Raw genomic sequence first — 10,219 nt, forward strand, 5'->3', positions numbered from 1 at the left:
ACTTACTGATGGGTTTGTCCTGTGATCACATCCTTGTGCTATGTGCTATCAAGCTTCAGCAGTTCATAATTAATTTCCTGTAACCCAAGTCCCCAGCTGAGTTGGATGCTGTGAAAGTTGGTGCTGTCTCGTGCTGGGTGCCCAGTACCCACACTGGGTTTCACAGCCAGGAGTTGGGAGCCGATGTCCCATGCATGTTGCCTCAGGTGCCCAACAGTGTCCCTGCTCAGACCCACCACCACCACCACCCTCTTCTTCACACTGCCCTTAACTATCACCTGTCCATCAAGCTCAGGCCCTTTGCCACAGTCCCAACCTGTACATCTCTATGGGAATGAGGTTGTAGCTGTCACTCCATGTTCATCTAAGGAACACCTTTGAACACCTGGCTGCAGGTCCCAGCTATCGCTTCTGCACATGCATTCCTGTGGGGGCTGGGGCTGGTGGCAAGGCCACATTCAGCACACATTAGGTCCTGCATGTCACACACTGCCAGCTGTTCGTGGGGAGACTGATTACAGATGAAAATACTCTCTGAGGGAATCACGGACGAGAAACGCTTTGTTCACATCTCCCCAACAGACTCCTTTTTAGAGCAGAATAATGCGGTGTGCTGACCCCTGTCAGCAGCCAAGCACCCACACAGCCACTCACTCACTCCCCTCTTCCCAACAGGATGGGGTAGAAAAGAGGAAGAAAAGTGAGAATATTCATGGGTCAGGATAAAGACAGTTTAATGTGTGTGGAAAGAGGAGGCAGGAAACAAGCAAACAAACCCCACCAGTGATGTACAGGCAATCACTCATACTCCCCAAAGGCAGACTGGTGCCTAGACAGTCTCTGAGCAGTGGACACCCTGGAAGCCAGCCCCCCACATTTCTTCTTCCTCTATGGCAGGTTTTGTTGTGTGCGTGTGTGGTTGTTGTTTTGTTTGTTTGCTTGCTTATTTCTGAACACAGTGTTATATGGCATAGAATATCCCTTCAGTCAATTCAGGTCAGCCATCCCAGCTGTGCCCCCTCCCAGACACTTTCCCAACTCCAGCCAATTCACTGTTGGTACATATAAAAGATGGCAACAGACAGGAACTGAGAGTTGTGAAATTAAATATGTATCTTCTTACATGGTGACATTTTGCAGCATATGACAAAAGTGGGACACCATGCTCCTTCAGAGCTGCTGTGTGGCTCAGAATTTGAGTCACTGTGTTCTCAAAGCATTAGGACTCTGATAAAGGAGGAGAAATATCTTTAAATACTGATAGCAGAGTTATGTATTGCTAATACCAGCCAGCATCTCTTAGCTTGAAAAACAGGTTTGTTTCCTTTACTAGGAAATGTATACAGGAGTGATAGGGGTTGAGGGTTAAATGTCTCTAAACCCAAAATGAATCTATCACTCAACAGTTTGGGCTTTTTTAATGAGGCTGAGATCTTCCATTTCTGAACCAGAGGCTGTCCTGAGCCTATTTCATCTTCTGTCACCCAGATTTTGTATTTCAGATTTTGTCACCATCTCACATCCTAAAATTAAGCTCTCCCCATTAACACCCCATCTTAGTCCTTGCTCTGTCAACTTCCCCGGTATGGTAGCTATGGAGGACAGAGCTTAACTCTGGGAGGAGGAGAACAGAATAGTACACCTGACAACAGAGTAACTTTAATGAAGACTGATATATACACATAGGCTAAACACAGTAAAAGACAAGCTTTACTCCTTCTGTTCATAAATAATACATATAGTTAGATCTCCATTATCTGGGGAAAACAATGTTTGGGATAATTTAAGGTTAATGGAGATGAGTTATTACTTCTTTTTGATACAGTGTGCCACTGCAGACATGTCTTTGTGATGCCCCAGGTTTCCAGGAGGCTTGTTAGCATGTATAGTAATATATAATCTATATGTGGTCCCTCTATCAATCTACTGAACCAGATATAAATGGCTTGTACAGACATAGGAGCGTGTGCAGCTACTGCCAATAAATTATGCTAACTCTGCCTTGAGTGGAGAAGAAGCCTTTCCTGTGGTGGATAAACATCAGTAGGATAATGGAGAGATAACCAAGTGTTTTCTTATATTTGTGCAATTCTCTGAGAGTAATACAGAGCAGTAAGATCATTATTAGTACCTTAATTGATCATTACTCATTAAAAAAGTATGTGGAAACCACTTTTGTACTAAAAGAACAGCACCAGTACTCAGTACCAAAACCAGTGGTCTTAAAATTGAAACACAAAGACAGTATTGGTCACAAGAGGGATGCGGCTGCTCAGCAGGTGGGATGTGGGGTGGTGCTGGAGGCCTGGGGGGCCGGGGCCGTGGCGGCTGGGGCTGTGTATCCCACTCCGGATGCCAGTAGGCATAATCTAAAACAGTGAAGAAACAGGCATTAAGACTCATCAAACTTAGCCATACCTACAGGAAAGCAATTAAGAGCAACTTGATACGTACTTATCAGCTTCTCACGTTCTGCATTTGCTGAAAAGAGATGAGAAGAGGAGATGAATGCGAGTATCGCTAGGTGGTGGCTCTTAATGTAAAGAGTAAGCCATTGCTAGTGCCCTGCTCACTGCAGTGATAATGCCAGTTAGTGCCTAAAACATCCCGCAAGGAGGAAGCATGTCAACAAGAGCAGGCTTCCGGCTGGTGTGCGGCTCTTATTTTTTATTAAATTACAAGAGATGCAGGAAAGAGGCAGTTGTGTCAGGAAGAATTTGTGTCATGGGAAGGAGGGAATAGCAAATTAAAACAAACCATGGAATTTATGTAAAATTGATAAACCAAATTTAAATAGTTACAGACAAATATAACTAATAGGTTTTTAGCAAAAGTACACCTTTACTAAGACCTTTGATGCATTTTCAGGATTGCCTATGTGCATCCTATCGGAACTGCTGATTTGCCTTGTAGGAGAACATGGTAAAATGGGTTGTAGGATCTAGCACATAGTTTTTAAAAGCTCTCTTCCTCCTCACACTCCCCCTAGTCTTTGAGATGTTCCTAGTTTTCCTGTGATGCATCAGTCTGAGACCTCAAGATGAGTCAGCCAGGATATCACAGAAGGAAATATGAGTACCAAATGCTCAATTATTTCTACAGCTGAAGCTATTTGGAGCCCGTATTGTAGAGACCATCCTTATTAATCCTCTGTATAGAATTCATATTTGATTTAAGACATTGTTGCATGTCCTTTATTCTCTGTTTATTTAAAACACTATTTCTGACTAGTCTGGGACTAAGTGTAATGACATAAAGGTCCACAGCTGCAAATTGCTGTGGAAAAACAAGCTCTCACTGCTATAGTTCAGAAAATTGTAGAAGTTAGAAATAAGTGTGCTTTTCAGTAGTGTTGTCATTGATTCAGAGCTATAATCGCCTGGAAAACGTGACAGGACAAACTAGACAAGCAAGAAAGCAGAAGTTAAATATACAATTTCTGCTAGGAAAGAAGAAATACAAGGGGAATATTTGTCAGGGCTAGAGTTTTAGCTTTGACTTCCTGATCAGATAAAAGGCAGGCAGCAGTCTACCTGATACTTCCTTTTATCAGAAACTTTGGTTTCTACCTCTAAGAGCCTTCAACAGAAAAGTATTTCAATTCATTTCTTCTTATACTATTCTTACCAGGGTTTGATACAGCTGTTCTGTGCTGCACTACAGACCCACTATGTACTTACTACAGATCATCTCATCGTCATTTTTCCACTCATAATTATGACGCTTTTATTTCTATTCAACTTTCTTAGTTGATCACTTTGGTCTTACCACAGAGCTTGTCTACACACTTATCGCTGCTGCATCCACTGCATGGTTGCCCTACTTTATATGGTTTTCTTGGGTAATTCCCCCTGCAAAGCAGAAAAACAGTATTTTGCTAGCTCAGCCATTTGAAAGCAATTTAAATACATGGTTTCATCAGACTGTTAGGATAATTTTTCATGAACAGCTATTATGGGGGGAGGAAATCCCTTTATGAGAAAATGATCACTGCAGTTGTTTGAAATTCTTTTAGATCAGAATAAAGCTCTCACTGGCATGGGGAGCAGCTCCCTGGTGCCTCTTGAAATTAATGAAACTTCTCAGGAAATACCGTATTACTCGCTGTAAGCACAACAGTCTGCCTCTAGTCCCTCCTTTCCCAGCTGTATTTTGAAAGCAAATACATAAAAGGTAAGCCCAGAAATTGCAGGGTATGAGATAAACTAGAAGACCAACTGATTTCTTCAACTAAAATGTCTTGTTTGAAGCTTGGGTGGGGCGGTAGAAAGATGTAATCTTGCTGAAGCGCAAAGCTTGCACCTTTTCCTGCAGAGACTGAACTGATTTTGTTCCACCATCTTGGTTATGGTGAGTGCTCTCAGCTATGTTCTGCTCTCCTGCCCTTTTAGAAAGGGATTTTCTGCAGCTGTGGCTATGTCCAGCAGCTCCTGCTCTCAATGGCTGGGGGAAGCTTCCCTTGAACTGGTGACATATGGATGTAGCTTCTTCTCAAGTTTGTTACAGCTGCTCCCATCATTGTTCCATCTGACACCAGGTCAGTTCTAGGATATTTTAATAATACTAACAATAACAATAGCAATAACGATAATGTTACAAGTAACTTACGCTGGCCCATAGTCACAAACAAAATGTGCTGCTCTGAAAAGTCCTGGAAAATTTTCAACTGTATTGCAGAAGTGAACTGCACAGCCAACTTTGTAACTGTCTGCCCAAACAACCTGAAAGGCAAAGAGAAACGTAATGTACCCATTCAAAAACTGAAAATACAGCAGCATTAAGGGAGGAAGGAGAAGGGGAGGATCTTGTGGAAACTCAAAACAGCTGACACAGGGGCAACATCAACAACCCAAACAGCAGCTGAGACAAACAACTGAATGATAAATGCTTTTCCATTTATTATCTGGCTCCCCTGGAAACATGAAATCGTCATGGGATAACCCCTTTCACCATACAGGAAATAGGACTTGGACATCCCTGGGACTTGGAATATTTATTTCCAGTCTCATTCAGCAATAAATCGGGGGTTGTAAAATCTTGCTGTAATTCCTTTCCAGTCTGTTCCATGCCTGTACTTGACTTATCTGTGTAACCATGAGATTATAAACCATTGGGCATATAAGACTCACCTGGGTGTAGTGACCACACATGCCAGCGCACTTGTTGCTGTCAAAATCATAGCTGCTGACTTCGTTAAACCAGTCACTGAGAGCTGCATCCACAGAGAAGATGGTAGCTGTGCCAGTCCAGATGTTTTCTCCAACAGGGGTAAACCTGGGGTGCACCCTCCCAGGCATTTTAAGGTAAATGTTGTGCTTAAACTTGCACTTCTTTGCCCATGCTTTGGCAGTCTTAGCTAAAGCAGTGTCCCAGGACTGTAGAAAAGGAAAAAAAACCCATAATATAACATGCACAGCAGTGACTTAGCTGAATTCAAACATTTTTAAACAGAAACTTTAGGATTCTTTTCCCCTTTTCTACTTCCCATCCCTGCATCCAGTTTCTTTCTCTGACTTGACATTCCTACTCCCATAACAATTTCTTTTTTCTTCTTTCTTCCTTAGATACTGCAGGACATGTAGGATCTATCCGCTGACCTGTGGTATATGGGCTGAACTGCAGTCTGTAAGCTGCTGCACCTGAGAGTAGGTAACTGAGTGAAACTCCCAGCTGTAGAGGGGTGTGAAGGACTTTGCATCTAGGGATTAGCCCTTTGCCCTTAACACTAAACCAAATAGGAATTCTGCTGGCCAGGATGGAGAGAAAACTCACTCCCTTCCCCAGCCCCTTTTGCCTCTTTGCTCTTCATTGAGAAGTGTGGCCGAAGCAAATAAAAGGCTCACTCACCTCTCCTGGGTTGAGGAGGAATTATTCTTACACTGAGTGGCACAGTGAGAATTTGAGAAACTAGTCTGGGAGATTTGCAGAAAGACTTCATGCCACTGGATGACCAGGCAATATAATAGCAGGTAAAAATGTAAAATTCAATATATAAAAAGTAAGTTAAGGGATGTGTGAGGAAAAAAAAAAAAAAGCACAATTTTGACTTTGTGTTCATAATGACAAGTTTGGAGGTGGTTATTACCGCTTGTAAATCACTATTAAAGAGTAGTCTAAAAAAGCAAATGAAGTGTTAGAGATTCCTTGAGAAGGGATGGAAAATAAAACCAGGTGTATAATTACACCACTGTGAGAAGTCCTGTTAAATGCTGTGTGCATTAAAAAATGGACACTAGAACTGGAAAGGACAGAGAGAACATGGAAGGTGATGATCATCCTCAAGTATGTAGGGCTTTCATAGAACAACAAAGAGTGCTCTGCAGCTTTGATCAGAGACAGATGGACAGTTTGTGTCAAGTAGGTAAATAAGCAGTTCGTTAGTTGCTCCTTCCAATACAAAGACCAGAGACTATCAAATGAAACTAAGAATTAACAGGTCAAATCAAATGGAAGGAGATATCTTCACATAACTTGCGCTAAGGTTGTGCAGCTCTTTGCTACATGATGACAGGGATGATAAAAGCTTGCGTGAGCTCAAGGCTGAAAAAAAAATCATACAAGAAAAATCCATCAAGAGCTTTTAAATACAATGTGATACCTTTGATTCAAGAGGTTTCTATATATTTATCTTGCTGTTATTCCAGGCTTGCTGGATTTTTGGTCTCAGCAGCTGAGTTTGTTCTTGTACAGTAGCATTTTAAATGAAACACTGATTTTTAAAATAGCAAGTATTAAAATAATGAGTAGTCCAAGCTACCCCTTTACTGTGAACTTCCTTTCATAGAAATGATTCATACTGTGCATGCGGTTATGCATTTAACTTCCTTTGCAGCTATGCTGCTGGAGGGCTCAGAGGAATGACATGAACTGACGGGGGCTACCTCTTTCAGCCTCCTATCTACCTTCTTCTGTATGTATTCCATCAAACAAGCTGAGACTTATCCGTAGTCTGTTCTACTATTCATTGCATTTATAGGAAGCTCTGTCTTCCAGCCCAGATATTAATATCCCTACTCTTCAAACCCTGCTACAGCAAATGACAAGGAGGTATCAAGATGGATGTCCTGGCAAATCCCTTTCTTCAACATATTCTAGACTGAGAGAAACAAGAGGAGATGCTAAATTTGCAACAAATCCTTTTGTGCTGGTTGCCTATTCAGAAGCTCTTTAATACCAGCTTCCCTGTATGAAACCTGGACTAACATAAAACAGATTACTATCTCTCATAGAGAGAAGCAAATGAAATGCTGAGAACTGAATACCTTTTTTTTTTTTTTTTTGCAAGACAGCCCTTTGTTCTGTCTTTTCTTCTGAAGCTTAAAGTAACAATCCATCCCTAAAAAGGGAATTCCCTTCAGATTATTAACACTTAACAATACTGTGAAAATGAATGTCTTTTATATTTCTTATGAAGCATTAACATATATAGTAGGTAAGCCATTGACAGACATGGAAAGTAGAGCACAAAATAAATAAAGAATAAAATGGGCTAAATCAGCATCACAAGATCTATTGATTTTCAAACAGATCATGAACACCACCTTACCATGCGAAACATGTTGCTGGCTGGTGGATTCACTTTGGATCGAAACGTGTTGTGAGCTCTCACACAGTCTTCAATGAACTTTGCATCTTCTATGTCAGGCAAGGGATATTGTAGATAAGCATGACAGCAAGCAAAGAGATCCAGTAAGAACAATGCAGCAAAGAAAAACGTGATTTTCATAATTCTTCAATGCTTTCAGTATTGTTTTTAAATTTCTAAAAGAAATCAGGTTGAGATAATACTGGCAAGCAGTTCCTCAGAGGATGTCCTCTCGGTGTTGAAGCACTTGAAACTGTCAAACTAACAGGAAGCGAAATTGCTTCATAAAGTACAGCTCTATCTGACATTATCTGATTGCCTGAAATCACTGGAGGAGCTTCCAGTGCTCCTGGAGAATGGCTATAGGATTAGCACTTCTGTTAACATTCCAGGACTGATCACTTCTTGGGGCAGTAGGATGGCCTGGGCTGGGATTTATATTGTCTCACCAACTGTTCTACAAGCTGGTTGAGGCTTTTTCAAACCTAAACCAAACTGTATAAACATGCAAGAGCATAGGAACAGCCATGTTTTAAAATAAGGTCTTGTGACTCAGATTTAGATAGGTTTACAGAGAAAATATGTTGTAAACTATTCATGAGTCTCACTCTTTGCTCAGTTTTGCAGGTCAGGTCTTATCCTGCTGAACACTTGTGGAAATTATGATTCTGGTGTTGCATGATGGCTTTTCCCTGTTAAATAATACCCTTGATTTGCTTCAAATTGTAACAATCTGTACACCTTATTCAGGCAGGCTGAAGGATCTGTAGTCCTCCAGCACCATCACAGCTACATCTATTTAGGCTATTAACAGGAGGCATATAATGAAATATTTCTGCGTGTATGTGTTTATGGATGACCACACATTACTAACTCTCCACACCCTCCTCATAGCCCTGCAGTGATTTGTTGACCATTTTCATGAAGGCAGGGGCAGCTGTAGAAGGCAAAAAAGCTGGGGGGGGGAGGGGGATGGAAGAGATCCTGGTGCTTTGGATCTTTTGGGGAAGAAACAAAAAGAGGACTTCCAGTTATTTTTGTTGGACAGGCTTAACACAGCCCTTACCAATAAACAGTCCTCACAGGCACAAGAGACCTGGACAGAGAGGGAACTGAAAAGTACTATCTTCCCCTTTTCTTTTACAATAGTTTCCTGTATTTTGAAACTCTCCCAGTAAGGTCACTGTTTTTTTTCTCTAATAAATTATTTGTTTAAAAAAGACCAAGCTGAAGCAGTCAGTGAGAGGAGACTGGCCACTTTCTCTGTGGCCACAGCAAGCTGGGTGCAAGAAGCTTTTAGTACATCAAGGTACTGATGATGTGATAAAAAGATGCTTGCAGCACTACCAGTCATCTCAAACTCTCAACTCCCTTGGCAAGTAAAGAGAAGTAGGGGGTGAAGCACTCACCCTGACACAACCCCAGCCCCAGGCAGTACCTACACTTGCAGCCCAGCCATTGGCTTTTAGCTCTTATTGCTTTACCTGCTCCTCTACCAGCGGTTGGCTGTGGCTCCATCAACCTCCAGAACATGTATGCGATGGTCATGATCTCACCTGCACTTACTAGATCCAACTGCTGACTCTGCCTCTGGTGTACAACTAACAGTGCCAAGGTCCCTTGACTACCAGCTGTAGTTTCTGTTCTCTTCTGCTCTCATGGCTTATTCCAGAAACTGTGTGTGGACACTGGCATAGGTGACAGGGCCCTCAGCTGTGGTGGGACATTTTTCAGTGTACAGGAGGTCAGACCCTTGCTGGTGTTGATGACTGCTGGTCAAACTGGGATGGTGAAGCAAATCTCGGGAGGGAGGCTTCTTCCTGTGGCTGCCAATACCTTCTGTATAACCCGGGGACAGAGGTTGTTCTGTCAGCTGCTTGCTTCTGGGTTACCAAAGACCCTCCATTCTGCCATGTTCACTCCTGAAGCCCACAGGGTACCTTCCAGGTGCCACTGGATGTGCCACTCTCCAGGTAATGGAAAGATACTTAGATGAAATTGTGACAGTTTACATCATTAGGGTGAACATCCCTCTCCCCTCCTTCCAAACTGAACATAGCCTGCCTGCAGTTTTGCTCCTTTGAAAGTCACCTTGCCTCTTTTCTAGACCAGGACCAAGTTCAATTTACTGCCAGTTATTCTTTCTCCAGCTGAGTCTTACCTTGGAAGTATGTTTTCTCTTTCTTTTTTCTTTCCTAATAATGCTGTACAATCTAAAGCTTTTGGGCAGCTAGATGTAATGTATATATAATATATATAATACTATATATTACAACCACATGCAATTTGCACTCAAACTGCACCATTAATTTAGCAATGCAGTGATCTTGCAGTTATAGATGCGTGCAGTTGAAATGCTGTGCTTGGAAGCTGAACGGAGATCTTTATGAAGCAGTGAATTTTGACACACCCAGGATAGCCCAGGTTACAGGCGACCTTCATGAAGAGCTGGCTCTGGCTCCACCTAGTGCTTCTATCTATGATTAAAGCAGAAGTCCAGCCTGCCCTCAAGCATCTGTAAACAATGTTTTCACAAAAAGAGTTCCAACCCTTTGCCAGCATTAGTCGGTGGATCTTGTAAACCAGATGAAACTTAAGCTTTGCGATTTGGGTGTTACATTATATTTGTCCGGA

At 42.0% G+C, this 10,219-nt stretch overlaps 1 protein-coding gene across 1 annotated transcript; it reads right to left on the reverse strand.

Moving 5' to 3' along the window:
- Positions 1-1,983: 1,983 nt before the first annotated feature.
- LOC130609944 (glioma pathogenesis-related protein 1-like) lies at positions 1,984-9,433 on the reverse strand. The gene is made up of 6 exons (XM_057429418.1): positions 7,547-9,433; positions 5,130-5,375; positions 4,609-4,721; positions 3,769-3,851; positions 2,455-2,481; positions 1,984-2,369 (listed from the first exon to the last, which is right to left on the reverse strand). The coding sequence occupies exons 1-6, from the start codon at positions 7,724-7,726 to the stop codon at positions 2,125-2,127; spliced, it is 894 nt and encodes a 297-aa protein (XP_057285401.1). The 5' UTR covers positions 7,727-9,433; the 3' UTR covers positions 1,984-2,124.
- Between the last annotated feature and the right edge of the window lie 786 nt (positions 9,434-10,219).

This window comes from Pezoporus wallicus, unplaced genomic scaffold (assembly GCF_028554395.1).
Source record: "Pezoporus wallicus isolate ANWC-B61680 ecotype Strahan unplaced genomic scaffold, APGP_CSIRO_Pwel_v1 contig_5069, whole genome shotgun sequence".
Lineage (NCBI taxonomy): Eukaryota > Metazoa > Chordata > Aves > Psittaciformes > Psittacidae > Pezoporus > Pezoporus wallicus.

What these genes read in the sequence shown, in the direction of transcription:
- LOC130609944 (XM_057429418.1), bottom strand. Translation starts at nt 7,726, where the DNA reads ATGAAAATCACGTTTTTCTTTGCTGCATTGTTCTTACTGGATCTCTTT. An exon ending in CCAGCAACATGTTTCGCATG is followed by an intron (nt 5,376 to 7,546) that starts GTAAGGTGGTGT and finishes CCTTTTCTACAG; the next exon opens with TCCTGGGACACTGCTTTAGC. An exon ending in GTTTGTGACTATGGGCCAGC is followed by an intron (nt 3,852 to 4,608) that starts GTAAGTTACTTG and finishes TCTGCTTTGCAG; the next exon opens with GGGGAATTACCCAAGAAAAC.